The sequence below is a fragment of the Coccomyxa subellipsoidea genome (assembly GCF_000258705.1).
Source record: "Coccomyxa subellipsoidea C-169, whole genome shotgun sequence".
In the NCBI taxonomy this organism is placed as follows: Eukaryota; Viridiplantae; Chlorophyta; class Trebouxiophyceae; family Coccomyxaceae; genus Coccomyxa; species Coccomyxa subellipsoidea.
Genome location: NW_005178037.1, coordinates 2,522,727 through 2,549,656, shown reverse-complemented (window position 1 = coordinate 2,549,656; position 26,930 = coordinate 2,522,727). Strand labels below are relative to the sequence as shown.

Here is a 26,930-nt window from a genome sequence, read left to right as displayed (position 1 = left end):
ACACCTGCTGTACCTCACGATCTGGTGAAAGGACTATTTTTGCACCACAACGCAGATCAATGGCATTGCTAGAGAACACCTACATCATTAGATCAGGACCTACATGGTTGGGTTCACATCTGGGTCTGACCATTCTGTGTGTGGGATCCCAGCTGAGGGCTGGAGGGCTACAGAGGCCAGGAATGCAGCCAGCAGGCAGAGCAGTGTAGGCGGCAGTGCAATGTTGCTGCACAGAGGCGTGCCCTCTGACCCAGGGGTTGCAGTGCCTGTTCCCACCAACCTTGAGATCCGAGACCAGGTCAGCCCCCCAGCACCCAGTGACCCTGCATTGGCTGGCAGAATTTCATGGACACAATGCAATCTTTGAAGATTTCTCCTATTCTTGCATAGCTCAAGGAAAACCAGCGGCTTTGTCTTGGGTGCAGCTGTCATGCAGCTCTAATCTCCCAATGGTCAGATAGAAGATTGCCCAACCCCTGCAGAAGAACAGCATCAAATGTCTTCGTTGTCGATGTTGATCTAGGTCAGATGGCACCCATATGTTGCAGAAGGATGTGAGAAGACAACAAGCCCTCACACCTTGCACACCTGGATAAGCAGGAAGCGAACACCTGCTGATGTGATTTGATGGACAGCTGCATGTGCTTATGTCACGCGGTTGATGACATCATCAGGTGAACACCTTCCTGGCAGCGCTGCCGCTGGGGGTGACGAGAAAAGACGCTGAGCTGGAGGACTGCATCGCAGCACACCTGCACGACCTGCTCAATGCGCGCGCGGACACCCAGCTGAAGCTCAACCAATGGTGCGGCTCTCTCTTTCACATTACTCATCCAAGAGAGATGTTGTGTAGTGTAGTGCCTTCACGACTCTGAGCCATCTGCTTCTGCACTGTCACTTGGTGCCAAAAGCGGCATCTCTTTTTATGAGATTGCCACATCCTGGCGCACTGAAGCATTCGGCAACGGCGTAGATCACCAGGTTGTGTCTGTTGCTCATTGGCTTCGGCAGGCTTGCGCCTGCATCTGCATCCTTGGCAGTGTGAACCGATGTGATGTCACAAGCCGGCCGAGCGGGAGCATGTCACAAGAGCCATGCAAGAGCACGGGTTCTTGCCAGGGCGATACCAATGTTAGCGCTGTTCCTGTGTCAGCCTGATTGGGCGTTACAAGGGGTTGATGAGGTGTTTGTGCCAGGGTGCACGTGGCGCTGGGCCTGCAGGAGGTGGTGGAGCGGCAGCACGCTGACCTGGCAAGCATGCATGACGCACAGCGCACACAGCATGCCCACCGCTCCCAGCAGGTGCCCCCACCTTCCTGTCCGCGGTCTGCTGACACCTCTGCCATCAATTTCCACCTCAGGAATGTATACTGTAGTAGCATAAAGCTGAAGTATAGTGTCCATGATGCGCCCTTGGCATGCATCGAAACCATTCCCAATTCCTTTGGGATTCAGTGCAATGCGTGCCTCTACCACAGTCCGAGGCAAGAGGCTGTCGATTGATTCCTGAAGTCTAGAGAGGCTATCCTGCAGCCCGATCTGACTATCAACAGATGCGACTGCAGGCGTCCTGGATTTCTGCCCGGTGAATTTCATTGAGGGCGGTGATATGCTGCCCAATGCCATGTGTACTGTAAAGCTGTGTCTGACAACATAAAGCTTCCTTTGCAGCCGCACCACCAGGGGCTGCCTGATCAGGCAGGTGATGGCCTCGGCTCCGCCTTGGCGGCGCAACACGCTGAGCTGGCGCAGCTGCGGGCTCAGATGGCGTCCCTCCGACAAGACCTCCACGCGGCCGCCGTCGCGCCCAAACAGGTCTGTGCCAAACCAAACTACCAAGAATGATCTTAAAAAATGTCGTGTGAAAACCACGTAGCCAGCTTGAAGACCTTGCATGGAACCTGCATTTGATGGGAGCATGGTGCCAGGTCACTGTTTTCCTGGTTTTTTGACCCAAATGCATGCACCTGTCTTTCCCTCACCTAACACAGATAATCTGGCTTAGTTGTCTGCCTGCCCTGATGTAGGCATAAGTGCCTCGATGATTAGCCTCTATAACGGGGCCACCGTTGATTGGGTCTCGCTTGAGTCTGGCGAGTCAATCAAGGGATAAGACAGCTGGCAGTCTTCACCTGCAGCTTGTGGTGCAGACGCATGCGCAACTTGTTTCCTGGAAAGTGCGTGATCTAAGTTAGTGACTCTTAAGGTCATAATAAATCAAGATTGATGCAATATTTGAATGGCTGTGCCAAAACAGGCGCAGGGTTCGGCGCAGGGGGCGTTAGAGGAAGAGCTGCGGGCGCGCACCGCGGAGGTACAGTCAGCAAGGGAGGAGACAACGCGCCTCAGACGCGCCCTTGTCGACGCTGAGCTGGAGCTGCAGCGAATCACCTCCCGCAATCCGCCCAAACGCCGCGGCGAGCAGGTCTGAATCTTTTCCTGCTGTTTTAGATCTACACCAGATCTTCCATTGATACTGTGGTCATACTACGGTGCAAAGATGCTTCTTCTCCTCTTCCTTTTCCTCTGTTCGTCTTTTCTCTTCTAATATGGTGTATGCAAGCATGGGCACACCCAGCTATGCACAGATTCTTTGCAGACTTCTATTCACAAAGGCCATCACGCTCATCAGCACCTGAATTTTGCATGAAACTTTCCTGAGTAGGCCTGACAAACCAATAAATTGGCTGACACGCCTTGTCCTGCGAAGGAAGAGGTCCATCAGAGATCAGGAAATCAAGGTGGAAGCTGTTATCCAGATTGGGGGTGGATTGATAATAATAATAAAATAATAATAATAATACCGTAGTCATAATTATAATAATAATAGTAATAATAGTAATAAAAATAGTAATAATAATAATGATAATGATAATAATAATAATAATAATAATAATAATAATAAATAATAATAATAATAATAATAATAATAATAATAATAATAATAATAATAATAATAATAATGCGCGCAGGACAGAGCACGGCTGGCTGCTGAGGCGTTGGCGGCGCAGCATCAGGCGGCTTCGCTGCAGGAGTGCGCGCGGCGGCAGGCGGCGGAGATCACGCAGCTTCGCGCGCAGCTTCAGGCCAAGCCGGCCGCAGCTGCCGGGAAGGTGTGCCATTCCCCGCGTGCCGTGCTCCAAGTAACGCTGGACTGTCTGCACCAAAATACTGCATGCATGCTTGATTTGGTGACCTGGATATAGCACCTGTTTGCAGAGGGTCTGCAAAGCTGGCAGACAAAACGCAACAGGATGGTACAGTACAATGTTCTCAGAAGTCTTGTTGGTGGTGCAGGGAGAGGGATCGCCCCAGGACGGTGTCCGTGAGCTCACCGCAAAGCAGCAGGCTCTGGAGCGAGAGGTGCAGAGGCTCCAGGTCTGCTTTTATCCCCATCTGATATCAGCGCCTGGGCTCACTTATTCCAGCTCTCATTCAACCTTCCATTGTGCTCACCATCTATTCAAGCAGCACCAAAAGTCACGTTATGTAAAAATACAAGAGAACACACTGCTCAAGGAAGCGTCAAGGACAGCATTGGGAATCTGCACTTCTCGGCCTACGTGATGCACATACTTTCAGCCATAGGATGTACCGCGACAATTGACAATGTTCGCAAGTGAACAGCAAAATTGCTGGCTGCAGGAACGGCTGCAAACCGCCGCCACAGAGCGCGAAGAGGCGCTGTCGGCAGCGCAGGCCGAGCGCCAGGCGCTGGCTCGGGCGGCCGAGGCGCTGCAGGCGCAGCAAGCAGAGACTGTCGCTGCGGAGAGAGCCCAGAAGGAAATTCTGGCGCAGGTGTACAGCCCACCCTTCTCACAGTGGCAGCCAATGCATTTAGAAGCAACTAATGTCTAGGAGTGTGCGATGGGTTTGCTATGCCTGAGCATCAAATCAGCCCTTATGGCCATGCGGCATGCAGTGGTTGCAAGACACATGTTGCATATTATCGTTGTCTGCATGATTTGTCTCCGCTGGGATTCCAGCTACAGACTGTGCCCATAGCTCCACGGAGTTGTCTGATGAATCTTCTGAGAGCTGGGCTGTGTCGCAATAAAGGCGTTCTGAAACAGCTGCGTATCTTCTTATCTTCAAGGACCGCCACCACGGTTAGATCATAATGCCTCTATTGCAGCTGGTAGCGCTAAGTTTTGCTTGATGATTTGAAGGTCAGACATTCTTTAAAAGGCTCTTAGGAGTCTTTTGCTATATGCCACGCTTGCAACTGGGTCGATGTTGCACAATGCCTCTATTGCAGCTTGCTGTTCTAGTGGACTGCCTTGCACTTTGCAGCTTCTGGTTCCAAACCATGTTGGCTGCACTTGCGTAGGCCATGTACCGGTAGCCATTGTGTAGACTCTCAGCGCTGAAAGCCTTATCTGCAGAAGTTGATATTTTTTCTTGCCGTGGTGTTTCGCAGGAGTTCCAGGCTTTCAAGGAGGCGGCAGCAGCACAACAAGACGGCCCGATCAGGCAGCTGGCGGCAGACAACGCCGCCGGAGACGAGGCCCGCTCCCTGCGCCACGAACTTGAACTCGAACGTCGCCACTGCTCCGTTTTGGAGGCAACCCTCACCGAGTCAAAGACCGCGCGCTGCAATTTGGAGGACGGATTAAATGCTGCGAGGAGCCAGCTCGAGGAGAGAGTGACAGCCCTGGAGAGAGAGCACGAGGAGCTGGCTGCGGCGAAGATCGGCGCAGAGGAGGAGTTTCAAGTTCGAATTGAGCGAAAGAGGGAACGCGCGGCGGCGGATGGGCGGCGGCTCGCTGAGCTGGCGTGCCAGGCGGACGAGCGCGCTGACGTCATTGCTGACCTCACCGCCCGCCTGGCGGATGCCGACGCGTCATGGCAAGCGCACCACAGAGCCGCCATCCTCGATCTGCAGGTGCTTTTTCTCAGAAATATACCTCCTCAGAAGCTTTATGACTGCACTGCATGTTTGAGGATATTGCTGGCGGTAGTACCATCTGCTGGCAGAAGGCTATTGGTATGCAATCATACCTGCTGTGCAAGGCAGGTTCACAACCCGACGTACGTGCTCGCGGCACATCTCAATGCTTTGACAGGACCTTGAGAAGAAGTGCAGGACCTGCTCAAGGTTCTCTCCTCAGATAAAGGGACATTTGCCAGCGCTGAGTAGTAACAGACATGGCGTAAATCTGCACGCAGGCGGCGCACAGCGAGGAACTGGAGCGGCTGCAGGCGGAGCATGCTCTGGAGCTCGCCAGTGTCGAAGCGGCGGCCGAGGCGGACCGGGAGCACGGCGCGGCCGTTGCCGCGGCGCTGCGCTGCGCACGCTTTGAGCATAGCGGCAATTCGGCGGCAGCCTCAGACGAAGACTGTGCGGAGGAGAGCAGCCCGCTTGGCTTTGATGGAGATTGTGACTCAGCGGCAAGCCTTGAGATGGCGTCTCAGAGGGCAATAGAAGCCGCAGCTCCCAAGGATGACGGCAGGATCGGGGCTGCGTCTGCAGCAGGGGACGGGGGCCAGCCATTGTTGGAGCAGATGGATGGGTTGACTCAGAATGGCAAGGGCGGGGTGTCTCCCGGACAGTGGCTTTTCGCCGTGCTTGCGGCGACGGCGTTGACATCAGCGTGGCCGCTGCTGACGTCAGCGCAGCCGCCGCCGACATCAGCAGAGCCAGGGCAGCCGCCGCACGGGCCGTCTTTGTCCCGCGGCGGTGTCAAACACACATCTCCGGCTGATGCAGTCTGCCGCGTCAGCCTCGGAGGAGCGGCCGGCCCGGCAGCGACGGCGGTGACTACCCAGGAGGCGCTAGCGGCGGAAGGGATCGACGCCGCAGACGATGCCACCGCGCCAGATCAGGCCGCAGACCCAGGAAGCTCCAATGCTGCAGTTGCCGACAAAGCAGGCTCAGGAAGGGCAGCAGCAGATGCTGCTCCTAAGCTGCTGCAGACTGCGCAAGCCTGTCAGAAGCTGCAGGCTGAGCTGGCAGTGGAGAGGGAATGCGCCAGGACGGCTCTGGCAGAACTCCAAGAGCAGCATCAAGCCGAGCTGGCTGCGGTGCGGCAGCAGTGCGCGGCTGATGTGGTGGCAGCGGAAGCGCAACTTGACAGCGCATTGCAAGAGCTGCGAGAGCAGCTGAAGCACGAGCAAGCTGCCAAGCTGGCCGCCTTGCAGCGGCAGCAAGAAGGCGAGCTTACAGAGCTGCAGACTCGCCTGGAAGAAATGCACCAGCAAGAGGTGGAGGGACTGCAGGAAACGCACCAGAAGGATCTGGCAGATGTGCTGGAGGGGCTAGAGGCTGAGAAGGATGCAGCACTGGAGGAGCTGCAGAGCAAGATCGAGGCTGACCTGGCTGCACAGCACGACTGGCTCAGCAGCGAGCATGCAGCAGAGCTTGCTGCCTTGGAGCAGCAGCATAGGGAGGTAGGAGCAGCGGTGAGAAATGAGCTGGCGATTGGTCATGCAGCTGAGCTGGCGGCTGCGCTGGAGGGAACGGCAGACAGACAGGCCGCTGAGCTGGCGGCGATGACAGCGCAGCACGACAGCGCGCTGAGTCAGCTGCGGGTGGATCTGGAGAGCCGGCAAGAAGAAGAATTTGCCGCGCTCAGAGAACAGCACGCCATGGATCTGGCAGAGATGGAGAGGCGGCTTGGGGCGGAGGTGGCTGCACTGAGGAAGCAGCATGAGAGCGCCTTGGCAGAGCTCAGCGCAGGCTTCCAGAGCCAGCACGAGGCAGAGTTGGCTGCCCTGATATCCGAGCACGAGAGCGCGGTTGCACGGGTCAAGACAGGCCTGCAGGCCAGCTACAAAGCAGACAGTAAGGTCAGAAGGGAGCAAGAGGAGCTCCGGCTGGCAGCGCTCGTGGGAGATCTGCAGGGCAGGCATCAGTCTGAGCTGGCTGCACTGCGGCACCAGCTGGGAAGCTGCCACGAAGCCGACCTTCTTGCGGTGCTGGCAAAGCAGTTTGAGGCAGGTGCGGCAAGTGACGCGAGGCATGCCGCAGATCTGCGCGCTGCAGAGGCGCGGTTGCGCGCGCAGCTGGAAGCTGAGCTGGCGGATCTCAGGGAACGCCTGCTGACTGCGCAGCGCGAGGCGGCAGCTGCCGCGCAGCCGCTGGCAGCGCCGGCTGCCGCGGCCGAGCACCCAGCGCTGGACGCAGCTGCACAAATTGATCCTGGCGAGGATCACAGCCGACAAGTGGAAAGCATGGCAGCCGAGCATGCTGCAGCACTCGCACAGCTTCAGGAGGAGCTGAACTGTGAGCACAGCCGGGCAGTTGACCGGATGGCTTCCCAGCATGCGGCAGAGCTTTGCCAGCTCCGACAAGAGCTTCAGGAAGAGCATGCTTGTGCCATTGAGAGCAGGGCTGCCGAGTATGCAGCAGCGATGGCGGAGGTTCAGGAACAGCTCAAACCAGAGCATGCTGGACCCGTCAACGGCAAGGCAGCCACTGCGCAGGTTCTGGAGCAACTTCAGAAGGAGCATGCGCGAGCAATCGAGAGCATGGCGGCCGGGCATGCGGCAGCAACCGCACAGCTGCGGCAAGAGCTCGAAAAAGAGCACGCGGCGGCGATCGCCCAGCTCAGGCAGGAGCTTGAAAAAGAGCTTCCTGCAGTTGCTGACAGAACCGGTGCGGACCATGCATCACAGCTTGCAGAGCTTCAATATGAGCTTGAAAGAAAGCACGCAGCGGCGGTGGCGCAGCTCAGGCAGGAGCTTGAAGAGGAGCAGGGCCGGGCGGAGATGCAGAACGCTGTGATGGAGGACCTTGTGGCCAGCGTGCGCGCCAACTGCGAGGAGCACGTGCAGCGTGCGTTTCTCTATCCTCCCCTTCTCCATCCATTCATGTGCCTGCATGCACCTGTGAGATTTCCAATAAACAGCTTGATTCCTGACTGACTTTGCTTCACCCTCACTGACTTCACTTCACCGGAATCCAGCCTCAATGAACAAGTAAGTCGCACAATGGAGAACATTTCCCCTGCCGGATCATTTGCAGGTACCTGGAGTTTGGTGTAGAGAGACCATCCTCTTAATCTGTGTATTAAAATGAGAAAGAATCAAGTATTCTTCAGGGGACCACCACTTCTACCACTATTTATTTATCTTGTATGTCTGTGCTCGATGTGAAGCTTTGTCGGTGTGCGACGTTGCAGGTTACAAGGCAAAGCTGAAGGAAGCCGAGGAATCCCTGCATGCTTGCCAGCAGCGGCTGGAGCAAATGGAAATGCAGCAACCACAGGATCAGCAACCAGAGCAGCAGCAGCAGCCTGAGACACAGGAAGAATTTGTGATCAGGCGGAGGGACTCCTTTGGCAGTGGCAGGACGCCCCTCAACAGGGTGAGGGACTATGCCCCGTCTCACCTAATATGGCATGTCTAATCTTGAGAGACCAAAATCAGAAGCTGTCGGCTGCAGCAAGATGCCAGCGTGTCTCTTGTTTGTGCTCAGTAATACAGAACAGGAGTCTTACAAGAGATATCTTCAAGCCTCCTGTTCCACCCAAGTTGGGAGACTAAAGAACAACCTAGTGCTGCTGGTGTCCGCATTACCAAACTGACTTCTCTCTTGCTTCCAGACTCGGTTGGACGCTAAAGGTGGTAAGTACCGCTCCTCTGTATTCCAGGGTCCAGAGCACACAACCATTGATATCTCACCCTTACGTCAGTGTAGCTGCTTTTTGCGAGCAGGCGTGGCAGACCGAGCGCAAGCCGAGCCTGCGCCACGCAATGGCGCAGCTGGAGGCTGACAACGCCGACCTCCTCGCCCGCTGCCGCGCCGCCGAAGCATCGGCCACCGCCGAATCGCGCGCGTCCGACGACCTCCGCCGCGAGAACCTCGAGCTCGCCGCCGAGCTCGCCGAGGCCGGCGCGGCCGGCCGCGCCGCCGCGGACGCGAGCCGGGAGCTCAGAGATCGGCTGGACGCTCTGCAGCTGCACGGCTCCGCGTCTGCTCTGGTAGAGCTGCAGCAGTCGCCCGATCCGGCGAAGCTTCAGTTGCGCGGCTCTGCGGCAGCAGTCGACCTGCTGCTGATGTCAGCAGGCCTGATCAAGCAAGCCAGCACGGCAGACGCTGATGTGGCACAGTCGCCAGATCAGGCGGCGTCGCCGCGGCGCCTGATCGGGCAACCTGATGCAGCGGAGCCTGAACTGGCGGATGAGCCATCGCCGCCGATCAGTCACCCCAGCTCGGAGCCTGATCTGGCGCCAGTCGAGGCTGCGGCAGAGGAAGCCGGCGAGGGAGCAGCTAGTCAGGAGGCGCCAGAGATCGTCAGATCTGGCTCGCCAGACTTGCGCAGGCTGCACTGCACTGGGACAGAGAGTCAGGGCTCAGCAGGCGGAGATGCATTGACTCTGGATCAGGAAGAGGGAGACAGTAGCAGCGGCAGGCAGGCACTGGAAGAGGCGGTGCAGGAGTTGACAGCGCGCTGCAAAGCGCTGGAGGCCGAGAACCTTCGCTTGCAAGACCAGGTGTGCAAAACAATATTCCAGACTACATTCCTGTTATATCTACCGCTTTAATTGATGGTTAATCGGGCCCTGGCTGGCAGGGCACAATGTTGATACTAACCGTGCTGGCATTTTACTGGTGTGCAGAACAATATTCTTGAAAACATTCCTGCTATATCTACCGCTTTAATTGATCATTAGTCGGACCCTGGCTGGCAGGCCACGGTGTTGATACTGACCGTGCTGGCATTTTACTGGTGTGCAGAACAATATTCTTGAAAACATTTTGCTATATCTACCGCTTTAATTGATCATTAGTCGGGCCCTGGCTGGCAGGCCACTGTGTTGATGCTGACCGTGCTGGCATTTTACTGGGAGTGCTTGGATCTGTGATGTCCAGCAAGGCGTTGTTGTTGTGGCAGCCTTGCTCTCCACATTTTCTGCCGATGCACCTTGCAGCTTGGCAGCAACAGGGTGCAGCTGTGTTTGCACAATGAAGACAAGCAACATTGCTCATGGCCTCCATAGGCCTGGGCGGCCTCGTGTAATGAATGGGAATGCTGACGGTGCGCATGTGTGAAGGTGGGTGGTGCTCTGGGAGAGGAGCTGGCGGAGTTGCAGGGCGCCTGCCTCTCACTGCGCCAGAGCAACCAGGTCAGCACTGGTTCCTTCTTGAGTGCAACCTTGACTTTGACAACCACAATTTGCCTTGCAAAAAGTGCCGGAGAAACTAGATTTCATATCAGAAATCATATCTGTTGAGGGCAGGAATGTATTCAACCCACATGACCCGCTTGACCTGCTGTCTAAGAATGCCTGTAGGCCCTGCACCTTTGCAGGGTCTAGAAGCATCTTTAAGATGATGAATGAGATGATCACATAGTCACCGGTTGGACATACGGGGGTATGGAGCAAAGGGTCCCAGTGGTCTGCAGTATAAGTTGCCTATTCACAATATTGATCATTATTCTGACAACATAATCATCGAATTCATGGGCCTGCCAGGATCTGGCGTCGCAGCTGGCGGCAGCGGCGGGAGGGCGCGCAGCGGGAGACGCGCTTTCGGCCGATGACAACGCCACGCTTCGTCAGACGCTCGCTGACATGGAGGCCCAGCTGGCGGCGGCGGCGGCCGAGGCCGAGAGACTGCACGATGAGAATTTCGAGCTGTCTCTGGCCGCCGCGGATAACAAATTTGAAGTGCAGGAGCTCACCGAGGCTCTGGAGGTGACTCACTGTGATGTCATCCCCCTGTAACACCACTCCAAGATCGCCGATTTGCAGAAGATTGCGTAAGTGCAGGAGCTCACCGAAGCTCTGGAGGTGACTCACTCTATTTTGAGGGCTGCCTGATGCAGCAACAATTTTTTTTTCTACCATCATGTCATTTGTACGGAGCAACACTGTTAGCCCCGTACTTCTGTCCTCTGTTGGCTGGCGGCAGCTCCAATTCTCATCAATATGGCAGTTTGGGCGGGGCCTTACACATTTTCTGACTGCAAGGCCTGCACAACAAGGGACTGCAATGCAGAAATTGACATCCCACCTGCAGATGACAGGCTCACTTTATTCTCAATGCTGTTTGCAGGAGCGGGACGCAGTTGAGGCTGATCTAAGAGCGCACATAGCGGACCTGTATGCTCTGGAAGCGGCCCGCGGAGACGCTGCGGCCGGCGCATCGGACCTGCCCAAGCTGGTGTCAGCGCAGCTTCGCATCGAGACCCTGGAGGCACAGCTGCGCAAGATTGCTGATGCAGAACAGGTGCATTTTTTGCGCATACTTATGAAGGAACGCTAATACCTGTATAGTCCTCAGGACACAGTGCCGACTTCGATGACTTCTCAGCTATCATCAGGCTTGCTCTATTGCTTAAGATTCCTTCCATGTGTCATGAATGAGAATGGCTGTGCATAGATGGCGTACAAGTTCGGGAACTCTGCTATTTCACTCTGTGTGCCATCCCTGACGCAATCTTGACAAGAGCTGAGCATGAATGAAAGAGACCGGAGGTGGAAACTGCAGTCTATACTGATGTGCTCTTGCATGTGCCAAAACAGGCGCAGCAGGACAGCACAGCGGTTTGCTCCCGCTGCGGCGAGGCGCTCCTGGTCAGTGCTGACTCACCGGGCCAGGAGACGCCTGATCAGGCCGCGGCGGCCCATGCACCAAACTTCTGCGAAGAACCCAGCAGCAGCAAACCCTTAAATGCAGATGCAGAGAATGCAGCGGTGGCTTTGGAAGGGAACGCTGTTGTAGAAGCGCTGGCAGCGGCGCATGCTGCTGAGGTGGCGTCCATGCAGGAGGCGTTCCATGCACGCACACAAGCGCTGGAGGAAGACCTGCATGTGAGTGGGATCACTCTTGCATTCACCCATGCTTCCCTTTTTCTCACATTAGATATTCTGATATAGCTGGTTGGCTGTGACACCATGGCCTGAGCCACATATTCTGCCAGCACGTTGCACAGTGACTTTGACGGCTCCTGGTAGACCACAGCTCCTTCGGTCTACTGTCTGTCAATCTGTCAACAATGTCAGACCACATTGCTGAACTCTGAACTCATCCTGGCAGAAATGTCAGCAAGCATGGGTGAATTGGTTGGGAAGAACCTTTGGTCCATGGGTGCAGCCTTACGAGGGTGAACAGCAGTGACCCCTGCAGGAAACTGATGTGCATGTATATGTGCACCATCAAATCAGATTGCGGAAATCCTCGTTTGTGCATACGCAGGCCAAGGAAGAGCTCTTAGAGCAGCAGCAAGAGGCGTTGGAGGCTGCGGCGGAGCAGCTTGCAGCGAGGCAGGATGCGCTGCTGGATTGCCAGGACATGGTTGGCGAGCTGCAGGCCTTCTCAGAGGCACAGCAGGCGCAGCTGCACTTCCTGCAGCAGCAGCTGCAGGTGCTTGTGCGATCTTTCACAAGCCTATGTTCCTCAATCTGGAGGCCGTTTTCTGGGCTGCTGACGTATCAGGCTAGCAGGGCTCGTCGTGCAGGTCTCAGCATCTGAGTGTTTATTTCTATTGCAAATATTTGCACAGGTGAGATTACCTGTTAGTTACACATATACAGAGCCAGGATGGCTCCAACTTCACTCTTTTGGCGTTACACCCATCCAGGATTATCTGCTGTAATGCTGTGCTTTTCAGAGCAGTTTGCGCCACCAACTTGTCTTCCTTTGTCGTGACTGCAGAGGAAAATAAGCCCTTCAACGCTACTTACTCCATTTGCCCTATTTGAGCAAGGGTGCCCTCTTATTGCATGCACAGGCGGCTCAAGGCCAGGCAGAGCAGGCGCGGGCAGGGGCCATGGAAGCTGAGGAGCAGCTAAGCGCACAGCAGCGGCGGGCGGAGGAAGCCGCACGGCAGCTGGCGGAAGCCGAGCGGCACCTGGCGGAGGCTGCACGGAAGCTGGAGATGCGGGAGGGAACGCTGCAGGAGCTCACCCTGGAGAACCAGCGCCTGCAGGTGAACTTTTCGAACTATCCCTTGATACCTGTGCTGCATATTAGCGAAGATATATTCTCCTGGAGCAACAGGAGAGTGTATTGACAGAATAGAACGGAACAGAAGGGGCATGTACCCTAGAAGGCTCTTATTCCTTCTGATAAAAAAGCTTCTGGGGCACCTCATTCAGCCATGCTCTCTTGACAGAACATGGTGCAGAAAGTGCAGAAAGTTCCATCTGGGGGTATAGAGCACACTTAATTCCAGTCATCTGTCTCTGGCTTTACTGGAAGAAGCCAAAGCAATCGATATCCAGACATTTGGTTTGGGGGGGAAAATGCCTTGGAAGATTGCATGTAAGAGTGCTTCGTGTGCGTCACAGCTGGAGCTGAGTGAGAGGCGGGGTCAGCTGCGCGCGTCTAGGGCGGCGTGCGTCGAGACTCGCGCGCGAGTTGAATCCCTTGCCGCCCGCCTGGCATCCGCCCACGACGCAAAACTCGTCGGCATGATCTGGCAAAACCCCCAGGTGGGTGAATCTTTTGTTTTCTTTGAATGAATTTCTAATCGCACATGTCCCATGACCCCTCCATCACTTTGGCTGCGCTGCTGCTGTAGCTGTCCAGCCGGGATTTTGTTCTGGCAGGTCTCTGGTATCTTGAGTGTGTTTTAATGTGTGGGAACCTGTTTGCCAGGAACATGCGGCCATTCACTGTCAGCAATCCAAGCAAGCTGTGGGTTGCAAACACAATGCTTCTGGAAGCTGCTGTCACGGAACGGGTGCCACTGTGGTCTTGTTTGGCATCCTTTGAATGCTCTGCATTTGGGAGTGTTCTGGACTCCAGCTCACGGTATGCTGTGTTTTCCGATGCTGTTCTTTCTGACTGCGCAGGGCAACTCTCTGAGCGCGACAGGATCTGGCTCGATAGTGAAAGCACTGCAGGCGGCGCCATTGAGCCGGGAGATGGTCGTGCGCGTTCCCTCCCGCCCCGCCTCACCAGCCGCCGCCAGCCGCGGCGCCAGCGCTGACATCGGCGCTGGCGGCGCCGACATCAGCATAGACGAGGTAGACCTCAACGTTTTCGTTACACGGGCATCCATACAGGGACACATACAGAGGAACATCAAACCGAGATGCTGGATGCATAGACAGTCAGAACCCTCGTACCGCGTTCTGCTTGGCTCTAGATTGGCGTGAAACTTCAAGACACGGATGCCTTTGTGGGCTTGATTCCACTGCCGACTTTGCTCTGTTCGTGCTGCATACTTGCGCTTGACATGCAGAACCACTGTTCAAGTCATATTGTGGCCCCGGCTGGCGGGGGGCGGTAAATACTCAGCACCGTGCCCACGGGTGATTGGGTCTTGCTTGGATCTGGCGAGTTCATCAAGGGGTAGGATTTTGGCAGCCATTCCTGCAGCTTGTCTGCAGACGCACCTTGCTTCTGGCAGGAAAATCGTGTAATAATAATAATAATAATAATAATAATAATAATAATAATAATAATAATAATAATAATAATAATAATAATAATAATAATAATAATAATAATAATAATAATAATAATATTGCGCAGGTGCAGGCAAAGGCATATGCGGGCAACGAGGCAGGCAGCCCGGCAGCAGGTGACCCGGGCCATCCGGCTGCGGACGCTGCAAAGTGCACACCGCTGCTGGCAGGCCGCTCTGAGGAGGTGACCAGGGGAATCGCCACGGAGGGCACGGCTGGATTTGACTGGGGGTCAGACCAGGAGAATGAAGGGGATGACCAGGAGATCTACAGCCTTGGGGTCACCAACCGCCGGCGCAGGTGCACGCAACAATCTTTCGCTATTTATTTCACTTTAGACGGAAGGAAGACAGAGGGCTAGGCCCTCCAACACAATTGTCATGTATATCATCTTTATTGCATTTTAGAGACGTATGTGGGATCCACCTCAGGCTCAATGGTCTTGTAGGCAGTCTGTCACTGCCCATCTACAGATCACAAACTTCTTAAGTCTCTGCACTCCTTCAAAATTGGCAGGAGAGGTCACCTGTACAGGTCCAAAAACCCATTGCAGCATTCCTAGCTTGACAGTCTTGTCCCTAAATGTCTTGTTCCTTGCTCTACAGAACCCCAAAGCACAATTTCATGACCTGCTGAATCAGCTCTAGCTATATTTCCTCACAAGCTTTTTCTGACGAGGCGTCTAGCGAAGATTTCCCCATGTTTGGGCTTGTCTGACACTGTGCATTGCCCTGTATTCAAGCAGGAATGTTGCCCGGAGGCTGGAGCCTGGGCAGGCCTTAGCAGAGACACCGGGTTTGGATCAGTCATCGGCGCAGCTCGGGGGCGTTCCTGACGCGTGCACTCCATGCAAACCGCCATTTGGATCACTTCACCACAATGCGCTCTTTGGCGACACCGGCTCTTCTGGAAGTCCTGATTCCTGCTCCTGGGCTGCCTGGCGATCCCAGGTAAAGTATTTCTTATTTCTTTTTGCATTTTCCTGCCCCTGCCCTGCTTGTCTAGATCACAGATGAGGGACGGTCCCCTTGCAAGTGTCTATCCAAGATATAGGAAAAATTGCCTGTTTGCGAGCTTTTTGCCCTGCCTCAGGAGACTTGGTGTTGCAGAGTCCTGTCGCTCATGTCCCGCTGTGTGATCCCTGGCTCACGATATGCGCAAGACACTGGATTAGGTGAATCCGGTAGAAATCTGTGGATCCTGCGCAGGTTGCAGAGACGCCGACGCCGCTGAGAAGCTGCGAAAACCCGGTGCGCGACAGCGGCAGCAGCCCGTTACGGGGCGACCGGAGCAGCCCGTTCCGGTCTCGCAAATCAGTACGAGCCGGCTGCGGCAGCCATCTGCGTAGCAGCGGCGGGAGCCCGTTACGGAGCGAGAACCCGCTGCGGGACAGCGGCGGAAGCCCGTTACGGACCCGAGACCTTCCGCGGCGCAGCAAGAGCGGCCCCGTAGCGGGGGGCGGCGCGCCCGTATCGAGCGTCGTGGCTGCCCAGCGTTCCCTCTTTTTGTCTCCCCCTCCAGCGCTGCCAAGTCCCCCGGAGGGTATCCGAGATATCGCTGGCCGATGGCACGGCACACCGCCACCTCAGTGGGGCGCCGCCTGACATGAATTTTTACATTTGTTTCCCGCATGAGAATATGCGCATTTGAGACGTCGGGTTCACCGCAGAGGCTCCTCAGCTGTGACAGATCTGTGGCAGGTGTAGGGATTAATATTGACATGACTTGTACAGTGTTGGCGTGCTGTAGCTGCGGTGCTATGGCGGTGTCTTTGAAGAGGTGTTGGTGCTGCTCATGAGGGCAGTTTTGTTGTTGCTGTATGAGGTGTAATAATTTGCTGCCTGCCTTTCTAACTGCAATATCCCTGTGTCGCTGAATGCCTGACATCTTTTACAAAATTGGAACAGAAGCCATGAATTTGACTGCAACATCCTGAAATCCCTGACTCTTTGAGCAGGATCATTTAAAGCAATCCTCCTGCAAATCCTTCTAAAGCCCTGTCCCGTTTCATGTAGTGCGGCCTCGCTCGTGAGCTATGCTTTCCAGTTTTCCACATCAGCAGCACACAACTCTGGACCTTCTGAGGCATTCCATGCAGCACTTGCAGTCACACACTCCTTCCCAGCCTAACACATCTGCAGGCATCTAAGGCAGCCGTAACCTGTGCATGTCTGACCTGGAATCATACCGAGTCATCAATAAACTTCCCCCTGCTGTCAAATGGTTGGCAAAGCCCTGAAGGTGCTGGGCAGTGTTGACTGTTAGGAACTTTTGATAATTCACGGAAAACGCCTGAACTGATGCAGCAGACACCCCGGAGTCCTCGAGGGACAATGTAAAATAAGTCCGGGCGCGGATGCAGATCTTTTGCAGCGCTGCCCCACGAGAGCAGGAATCACCAGAGACACGCTCTCTCCTTCAACGTGTCAGATTACCAATTACATAACCAAAGCATTCTTACATTAGCACATGCATCGTGACTTTTTGTCACTGTCTGATTGAACACGGTCACTTCTGCAAAGTAGCTTACGGTACCAAAAAGCAAAACACAGTGCCAGTCGCAGTGCACACATTGCTTACGTCTTGCAAAGGGCCATGAAAGCTGAGGCGAGTCATGAGCAATTGTCACAATTCAACTATATTTTTGAGGAATGGGAGTCGAGAGTTTAGGTTGCCCTCCAAGCGTTCTGTGCATGGCGCTGACTTTTAAAAAGAATAATTTACTCGCATGGACTTGTGACGAATCAGATTCGGGTGAAATTGTTGCCGATGGCCTGGCAGAGGGAATTACAATTGGTGCGCGACTGTGATGTTGTGTCAGGGCAGTTGCATGCGGTCTGAGCTGGTATCAAGCGGTTGGCTGGGAAAGAAAGTACGATTGCCATTCTTGGGACTGCCTGGCCAGAGACGGCAAGCTGTCGAGGCATGATGTGCACGGATTGTTGACAGCATCTCTTTGTCAATGTGTGACTTTTGATCATGCTTCGGGCTATACAGGAAAGAATATGGACACACGCCAATGCTTCTCGTGGGAACTGAAAGCTCACCGATCATGATGATCGGTTTGGAACGAATCCCGGAGCTTGAGACGCAAGGCAATATATAAATCTGAAAGCAACAGCTGAGCAAGGCACGGCTCTCCTGGTGGCGCCAGGCTGTAATTGGTTCGAGCCCAATCCCTGGACGGGTTAGTTGGTAGAGGGTTCGAGCCCCTCCCCTAATACGGAATGCCCGGGTTCGAGTCCTAATGGGTGCCACAATCTACATACTTTTTTCTTCTTTTTTTAGACTCCTAGATATTTGAGTTCTTTAAGTTAGCTGCACTCCTGGCATGACTCTCAAAAGTAAGGGTGACATGTTAGCTTTTTCTATCCATCACCAGCATCTGCTCCTGGCTCGGAGTGCTGCATTGTTCATAGGACTGCCTTCCTACGTGGCTGATCGCCTTTCCACTCCCTCTTGCAGGTAGTGTTTGGTGTCTGCCTGCTCTCCTGTTCTTTGCCTTGCACTGATTCACTGTGTGTTCCTCTTCAGACCGAGCCAGGCATAATTATCCACTTGTCACTATGGTGTTGTTTGCCTTTTGTGTTCTGTTTGTCTGCATGTGTCTGGTCTGTAAAAGGATTGCGTCTGTGTAGGCTCTCCTCTAATTCATTTACAAGCTGCTCAATGGACTGCCCTGGCTGGGCGTCACGTAATTTCTGATCTGCTAAGAGGCATTAGTAATAAAATAGTAAGCACTGGTTGCTCTGCAAAGTGCCCATTGTCGAATTATTTGCTAGTCGAACCACGTACAGAAATGTGCGCTTAACAGCTTGAAGTACACTGAGCATTCGAGCATCCTCTTTTATCTACGACTCTGTTCTCGAAGTAAACTGACACTTTGCTTCCTGGCGAGTTGGTGAGCAACATCCCGACCACGAAGGAACGTCGCTCGTCTATCGAAACCGAGAATGGAGGTGCGTGAATTATCAGCCGGGCAAGGGTTGTGTATCCAGCTTTCAACACGTTTTTAGTCAATGAACCTCTTCTCACTTCGCCGCCAGCTTGCAGAAACTTGGCATCAAGAGATGGATGTTGTAAGTCGAATTTGGATTCAGATTTCGATCGTGTGTTAAAAAGCTTGGGTGTAATTGGCTTCAAGATGGCCTCCAGCCAGATATTTCAGCACGTTTTTGAAGTAGTTCTCCTTTGCTAAACAGGATTTCCCATACCTGCCAGAGGAGCTGTGGCAGCACATATGCGGGCTGATGACGACCAAGGAGTGGGCTAAAGCCAGCGGAGCCTGCACTGCTCTATGGCAGCTGCAGCCTCATCAGATCAATTGCACACTGGCTAAAAATGGCAAGACTGCCTCTGCGCTGCAGTGGCTGGCAAAGCACTGGGGCCGGGCAACATTGGTGAAATTTGACATCCACAAAGGACAATATGTGCAAGAGAATCCCCTGAAGCTGACTCACCAGGCTCTGGGGTCCCGGTCAGCTGATCTGTCCCATGTGAGGCAACTTTGCTTCACCTGCAAGGCTCCTTTTGAGTGGAATCTGGGAAAGTTCTCTTACGGACACAGCAATTGGAGGAGCTGGATTCTGTGGCTGCTGGAGCAAGCAAAGAGCTTGACGGTCTTAGACCTCAGCGTTCCTTTTGCAGTGAAGCTAGGAGCCAGGGCAGCTCTCAAGCACCTCATCTGTGATGCCACCACGACCAAGCACCCAGATTTCAGCAAGCTTGGGTATCTAGAGACGGCGTGGCTCGGTGGCATGCCGCTTAGATAAATCAGTCTCGTAGTGCCTGCGAGTTTGAAGCACCTGCGTCTGCTGGACCTTGCCCCGAGGCCAGGGGTGAGGATTCCAGAGGGATGCACCCTTTCAATTGGGAGTTCAGATGGGTCAGCAAGCAGCCCCTACGTGGAAACTAGCGAAGGCTGCGTGGATCTGTGGGTTGACAATATTGGCAAATCAGTCATGCCCACGAACCAAGCTCAGATGGTTCCACCACGTGCACTCAGCCTTGTGCTAAAACACGACTGTGCGGTAATGTATGGACTGTCTTGGCACTTGTTCGCTTGCCTCTCTGTGCTGATTGTGGAAGGCAAAACTCTGCGCGTACGCTTGCCAGCCTTGAAGCACCTGGCCAAATTGTACATAAGTGGCGTTGACCACCTTGAGTTGGATTTTGAAGATGTGGAATGCCTTGCCAGAACTGTTCAAGCAATGTCAGTCAAGTACACCAAAGGCAAAGCTGTTTGCGGGCGTGCGGGCGTGCGAAGCGACGTGCTGGGCAGGTTTAATCATCAGCTGGCACTGAGGGGCAAAGGCTTTTCCTACCGCTATTATGCTGCCACAGGCATGGTCTGCATGGTCCTTTTCCCAGAGCGTGACGAATTTGCCGGCTGGGAGGCAGTGTGTGAGTGCCACTGCTGCTGGGACTGCTTGGCCAGAGCAGGGGTTGTCTGATGCTTGAATTTGAATCGCATGTGATGATGCCATTAGCACTGAGTGCAGACTGGTTTAATTGTGTCACCCTCTGTGAAAGTACATGTCATACCGTCACACGCAACCATACGTGTAAGATATGTCCGCTCTTCTTGACGCTTGGACGGACTGTAATCTTATCGAGATATACTCACTCTGGAATGCTTCTCAGCAGACTGATGCCTTGCAAACAAACATAACAGTATATCTAATGAAACAACCGCCAAGTTCAAGAGCAGCCGCAGCAGAAGCAGATTGGCAAGCAGTCACAAGATTAATTTTCTCCTATATGCCTGGTGTGGATGTTGACATTAGCAGCAGGAAAGTGGGGAGAATTCTAAATGTCTCTGGCTAGCTGTTGAGACTGCTCAACTCGATAAGATGCAAAACCCAGCACAGCAACATGAAATGCACAGTGCACTTCTGCGGTGCAGCCTTGCTTCTGCTGCACCGTCAATGCGGCCAATTCTCATCACGGTACTGCTGTCAAACAACTGTCCCTTTGTGCTGCAGTGCTTCAGCTGCAAAGCTCCGTGCATGGGCCTTTCCAAGCCTCCTGTCTGCGGCTTCCTTTCAGTCTTTTCTGTCTTGACAGATATCCAGCCCCTCAAGTGTCATTCATCACCTGCTCTGTTGCGCGCAGCTTTACCTCAGCTGCCTGCAGGTTCCCCTTTGCGAGGATGTTATCTCTGCGCAGGCTCCTGACAACTGCCGCCTGCTTCCTGGTGGCTTCCTCCATCTCCTGCATGCGCGCACGCAGCTTCCTGTTCTCCTGCTCAAGCTGCCGGCGCAGGGCCTGCGACGATCTGATAATCCGGCAGAAGTCGTCTGCGCTTACGTCACCCTCGATGACAGGCAGGGTCATATCACCCTTAGCCACAGGCTGATCCTTGCTGGCAATGCTGCGCGCATTGCCCTCTGAGCAGTGGTACACAAGAGCCCCTCCTGCAGTCACACAGTCACAACACATCACTTTCCAACAACTGAAGGCTGACTGATGCGCAGCTCACTTTGTCTGAGCCAGCACCCAGCATGACATGCAGACACTTGACCACCCCATTGCATGCGGCCAAAATAAGTGCAATACAACAAAAACGTGAAATGGGAAGGTATACTTTGCCCTAAGGTACTGTGCACACGGGCACTCAAAAAGTTAGACACTTCTTATCCCCTAATGAATGCCACTCAAGGTGCAAACTTGGTCAGTCTTAGGATTCTGGCCCAAGAGTTCAAGTCTCGGGGCAGACCATGGCATCTCATTCTGAAGCACATGACTTGTTCAGGAGACCTGACCTGCGAGCTGATCTGCATCTGTGCGCGGCTTCTTGCGGCTTCCCTGCTGCATGCCAGGCTGGCGAGGCAGAGACCACTCCTGCTGAAGGATCGCACCCGCTGCCTGCTCCCCTTCAATGCCACTGTCGCCGCTGCCACTGTCTTGGCTGCCTGGGTCTGAGCAGCTGTCTGGGTTCTGCCTGTGGATCTTCTCTGCAGCTTCCTGCGCAGCTGCGCGCACTGGCCGGTCCGTGCTTGGAGGCAGTGTGGCAGGCTGGTCATTGGTTATGAATGCTGCCTGGAAACCAGCATTCCAGGTATTTTGCTGCGGAGTGTACTGCATGGGCACCTGTGCGAGTACTGCCTTTGGGTGGCTTGCCTTCCTTCCTGCACAAACATCACGTGCTGCTTAGTGCTGGTAGACCAACAAATGGTACAAATTGCTTGAAGGACAGCATGCCGTGTACCGAGCTTGCAGACAAGGCAGCCTGGACATGTAAGCTTATGCTGTACTGCATTGAGACAAGGCAATTTGAGAGATGAATACTGATATCACATGATGTGTCAGCAGATGACGCATGCAGCGTGCAATTGGGAGCTCAATTGGGAGCTCATTAGCATGCACCGGACGGTACCTGCTTTGGCCCGTTCTGCGCGCCAGGCTTTTGCAAGCCTGGCAGCAACACCTGGGTTTGGTGTTGTACCTATCTCCTCAGCCACTGCCTTCAGGCCTCTGTACTTTGCGCCCTGCATACCAAGCGTGCAAAGCATATTGCATGTGGACTTGTGAGGTGGGACATGCTGCTTGCAGGAAGGATGCAAGCATCTCGAAATGATAACGTAGGCGAATTTGACTGACAGAAAGGCACTGATCTTGCAGAGATTAGGCAGACCTGTGGGGAGCGGCAAACGTACATGATGGATGCGTTGGCAGCGTCACTCTTTGGTACTCCTTTTGCTGTCCAGCCAAATTCCAAGGGAAGTCCTGTTCATATAAACATCAATCGAGATGCTGCTGATGTCAACATTGTCACGACTTGAAGCTTCGTCTGCACCTCCCAGATTACACATATGCCTCACGCATGATGCTTGTAATCTCAATATTGTTAAAGCGTGGCAAGCAAAGCTTCGCACACTCTGTAAGGGACAATAGACGAGGCTACTCGCCTGTGTTACTGCGCCTGCAGCATTCCCTGATGTACTCGTGCAAGATTCCTGTCGCAGTCCTGTCGTCCATTGCAGCTCGTTTCACAAGGGCAGCTACAGTAACACATGTGTAATCGGGACTGCTCTCACACAGAGGAATGTGGGCGTGCGCAATAGCTGCATTGTCACGGAGTGAGATTGCATGTGATGATCTCTCAAGGAGATCTTCCCATTGCCTGTTTTGGCACGTCAGATGGACACGTCATCGAGAAGCTTCCAAAGCACAAAGAAGGTCTCACAATTTGAATTTGAGCTCGAAATCAGTGGAGATAGCAACGGAGCTGAAATAGCTTAATACTCAGCAAAGGGAACCAACAATGGGCACATGGTTCTGACCACCTCACAAACATGATGACACTGGTCTGGCATGGCCCTGTTCTTGATGCAATTGATCACATTTTGCATTACTGCTACGTACCAATGCAGTGTGTACTGCACTGGCGATCATGTTGGTCCGGGACGTGGGTCTTCAACTGCCTGGCTTCAAGGAAAGCAAAGTACTCTTGCCACATGGGCGAATCTTGGTGAACCTGTTTCTCATGTCTCCATTCCAAGCTATCAATGCATTCTTGTTGCTGGACCCTCAACAAGCCTCAGGCTGCTGATCAATGCATTTTGCGTTCTCGCCACCTTCTGCTCCCGCTTGATAAATTATGCCTGTTTGATCAATGCTGCTTGCTGCTCGATCAATTGCTCCCTGCTGCTAATTATAGCAGTCTGCTCTTTTATAAATGCTGCTTGCTTTTCGCTTTTACCGCGGCGGCCCTGGAACAATGCCTTTGACTTCTGAACGACGCGTATTAGCCTATCTATCTCCATTTGCAGCGCAGGCTCCCTCTGCGCTCTCCTCTTATCGCGTTGTCTGTGATTCTTTAATCTGAAAAAGACCTATAAACCCGTGCCACACCCCGCCCCGGTCAACAACCATTGCTCTGAGGCAGTAATCTAGTTTCCAGCCGTGCTGCGTGCATTCTTGGCTGAGTCGCAATCAGCTGCAAGCCCTGCTCGCTCTGTGCAGCGCCTCTTGCAGCCTCTCTGTACACTACTCTGTTGTTCAGAATTTTCAGCTCCTTCACTGTGCCCCCCTGACAGCCACTATCTCTCTCATATACTCCCCTTGTATAGGCGTCGAGAACCAGGGCTTGTGCCATGTGGAGTCACTCCTGAGGGTCCAATTCTGCTAGCTGGTGCTTCAACCTAGGCTGGTCTCCAGACAGGGCTTTATAAGGTAATGATGTATCGCGGCGATCAGGCTGAGGCTGTGCAAGCCTTGCGGCAAAGCCTCAGTTGGCAGCACACGTCTTGCCGCAGCCACTGCCTTCGAGGTTGTGTAGATCTGTCCCTGCACTCACACCAACAACAATCTCCCCACATCAAACGCTGTAACCATGAAACACAAGATACATCCAGTGGCAAAGCGGGAGTACAGGGTGCTAACTGCCATAACCACTGTTGGAAGACCGGATCCAAGTAGGACCAAGTCCCCCACTGTTCTACAACTCTACAACTCAGGCAGCTGGGGCAAGCGCACTCTAGCAGGTGGCCAGTGCAATATGGAAAAGCTGCCGGTGAGGTAGAAGCACACATCTGGGGATCGGGTGGAAGCACAGCAGCGACCTCCCATTGTTGTTGGCTGCTATGGCTGTCCAGCCTTCGTTCAGTGGGCAACCTGCCAAAAAGAGATAGGTGACACCAGCTGCAGTTCGACCACGAAGCATACTTTCTGTTCTGAATGTGGCTTGGGGCTTTAAAAGAGTGAATATCGTGCAAAACGCAACGGATCTGCAAAGTGAGCGATATAACGTTAATTCGCTTGTAGTATTCCCCGACGTTTGGGTACAACAATCCTGTCCTACCTTCTCACCTGTCAACTGAGCGCAAAAGTCCTTCTGTGTCTGTAGAACATCTTAAAGAGAGGCCTATGCTTTATGTTCTCTGCGCAGACCGCACTTTCACGGTTTCAAATCAATGCTGCACAAACATCAAATGTGCTTGCATGATGCAAGTTGCATCTCTGCTGTCCCACTTACGATCGAAGCCTTTGGCTATTGCCTGTTTAAGCATAGCAAAGGCACCTTCGCACAGTTTCCGAAAATAGGATATGCAGACACCGGTTGCCACATCCTATTTCCCACACTTGCAGATAGCGGCTTTCTAGAAGCTTTTTTTACAGTAATTTCCTCTCTTGCTCTTAGTGCTGCCAGCAGGCCTTGCTGTGCCAAAGTGCTCCAGTAGCTCACAACCCCTGTTGCGTTCTGCTTGAGCTTCCCCTTGGGAGTGCTCTATCTCGTTGATTGAAGAGCACCCCTCATGGTTTGTACCAGATCGGTAAGCTCTCTTTCGCCTTGCACTTGCCAACACTACCACTGCTTTCTTACCTTTGCCAAGGAGTAGGTTTCTAGTACCCGCCAGAAGCGAATTCCACTGAGGGAGCCTGTCGAACAGCCATCATACAGAATATTTAGTGACAGACATCCGTCCTGATCATCGCAAACGACCACAATCGAACATAGAAAGGATCGCCAGGGAACCCCCTTCTGGGCCAGGAAATACCCTTCAACTGCCTTATTAGGCGTGGAGAGCCTTAAACCTTTGGCTTGCCTCACAGGCTGCCAGGGCCAGGCAGACTCCAAGCCTGCCAGAGGACATCTGGAGGCGGATTGCCAGCCATCTGACTACCAAGAAGTGGGTCAAAGCCAGTGGCACCTGTGCAGCTACCCGGAAGCTGCAGCCCGACAGCCTAGAGTGCCATCTCTCACACTACGAGTCAAAGATTGACACGTACAATGAAGCTGCCGCCTTGTGGATGGTCAACCACTGGAGAGAAGCCAGTCGCATCAGTTTGGAGTACGAGGCATCAAGGCCCGAGTGTTTCAACAGTGAAATTGCTTCTCTGCCGAAAAATCTGAGAGCGCTGACTGTGCAGCCCGGCAAATTCTTGAAGTTCTACCAGGACAGTCATTGGGTGTCATGGGTGACCTGGCTGCTGGCAGAAGCACGCACCTTGAAAGCACTGGAGCTGAAAGCAGAAAAGTGGTTCCCCTTGCCTGTCTTGCCAGGGCTAGCACACCTGATCCTGCACATGCAGATCTGCGAGCATGACTACGTGACTCTATTGAGCAGCGTGCCAAACCTGCAGACACTCATGCTCTGTGGAACTGTCAAGGCTTGCAGAGACGGCCACAAGACAGTGCAGATGCCTGTGGGTCTGAAACATTTGTGTTTGGACGATGCAGTGCTTTCCATGGCTTTGAGTCTGCCAGCCGAGTGCTCGGTGCACTTGAATGTGTCTCTGCGGCAGCGATGCGGCAATTGGAGTGTAGAAAGGGTTGTCAGGGAGATGAATAGCCGCAGTGAGATGAGTGCAGCTCAGAGAGTGAGCAGCCTGTCTGTGACAGACGCAGACTTTGCTCTATGGACTGCTCTGTATAATGGCTGTGAGGCCTTGTCAGGCATCTCTAGTCTCAGCATCAGCGGTGGGAGTCTTGTGATCATGAGCTTGGCCAAGTTCGCCTGCCTCTCTTCGCTATTTGTGGAGGCAGCTGATCTGGAAGTAGTCATTCCTGCTTCCAGGCATCTCACAAAGATCTGCGTGCGCAGCGGCGGCTCTTTGCGTGTGAAGTTTGAAGATCCTGCGCTGACTGCCAAATGTGTGCAGTCCTTTGCAGTGAGATGCAAGCCCGATGTTGGATCAGAGGAGTCGCGGTGTTTTGCTAGGCACCTGAGGAATGAAGGGAAGGCTCTTGTGGGAACAATGGATGCAGGTGTTGGGCTTGTATCTTACAGGCTGTCGAAGAAGCAAGAGTCTGATGGCTGGGAAGGCGCCTGTGACTGCATGTGTTGCATGGACTGCTTGAAGAGAACAAGAAACGTTTGATTGACACTATACATTATGCGACCATTGCGTTGAATAATCTTTTGAGCCACTTTTGGAGTGTTGCTTGGTCTTTCAGTATGCGCATCCGTGCGGCCTTGCTGCATGCGCATTTACATCGTAATCCGGCTTGTGATGCAGACATTCTCTCAGGCTCTTAAGAAACCCCCCATGTGCATCAAGAATTGCTATTACTTGCCATTGCATGCATACGGGCCTGCACACTCCAGCCATATGCAGGCATTCTATGAGCATAGAATTGTAGCCTTTGGCATTGATCACAGAGGGGAAATTCGGCACGTCCTGGCATGACTTGCACGTGCCAAATTGGGGGGACCATGTCTTGCGTAAGGGTAGAGTTTCAGGTGTCTTAGCTTTTAATCAGAGGCGTGGAAGCTCACAGGAATCCTCTCGCAGATGATCCGATTTTGAGGCAAGATCATTTCCGACGATAGAACACCAGGATTGCCCCTATTGGGAGTTCGTCTTGGACACCCAGAAACCCAAGAATGGAGGTTTGCTATCTTCCCTTCATCATCACCGCTTCCTGCAGACTGCATTTGCAAATGGAGATAGATAGGCTGATAGGCGTCGTTCAGAAGTCAAAGGCATTGATCCAGGGCCGCCGCGGTAAAAGCAAAAAGCAAGCAGCATATATAAAGGAGCAGACTGCTATAGTTAGCAGCAGGGAGAAATTGATCGAGCAGCAAGCAGCATTGATCAAACAGGCATAGCTTATC

The 26,930-nt window shown here is 53.6% G+C and overlaps 2 protein-coding genes across 2 annotated transcripts; one reads left to right on the top strand and one right to left on the bottom strand.

Moving 5' to 3' along the window:
* Positions 1 to 220: 220 nt before the first annotated feature.
* On the top strand, positions 221 to 16,209 carry COCSUDRAFT_47237 (hypothetical protein; the record flags this gene model as incomplete). The annotated part of the gene is made up of 23 exons (XM_005648831.1): positions 221 to 298; positions 675 to 805; positions 1,197 to 1,302; positions 1,672 to 1,815; positions 2,264 to 2,425; positions 2,973 to 3,113; positions 3,298 to 3,378; positions 3,646 to 3,798; positions 4,421 to 4,885; positions 5,170 to 7,777; positions 8,124 to 8,308; positions 8,659 to 9,438; positions 10,000 to 10,071; positions 10,423 to 10,644; positions 11,006 to 11,179; positions 11,476 to 11,763; positions 12,149 to 12,316; positions 12,684 to 12,881; positions 13,243 to 13,386; positions 13,750 to 13,923; positions 14,435 to 14,667; positions 15,113 to 15,317; positions 15,576 to 16,209. The coding sequence occupies 23 exons, from the start codon at positions 221 to 223 to the stop codon at positions 15,969 to 15,971; spliced, it is 7,308 nt and encodes a 2,435-aa protein (XP_005648888.1). The 3' UTR covers positions 15,972 to 16,209.
* A 4,236-nt stretch (positions 16,210 to 20,445) lies between these two features.
* Positions 20,446 to 21,863, bottom strand: COCSUDRAFT_41577 (hypothetical protein; the record flags this gene model as incomplete). Its single annotated transcript, XM_005648830.1, has 3 exons — positions 20,446 to 20,783; positions 21,228 to 21,497; positions 21,815 to 21,863. The coding sequence occupies 3 exons, from the start codon at positions 21,861 to 21,863 to the stop codon at positions 20,446 to 20,448; spliced, it is 657 nt and encodes a 218-aa protein (XP_005648887.1).
* Positions 21,864 to 26,930: the final 5,067 nt, after the last annotated feature.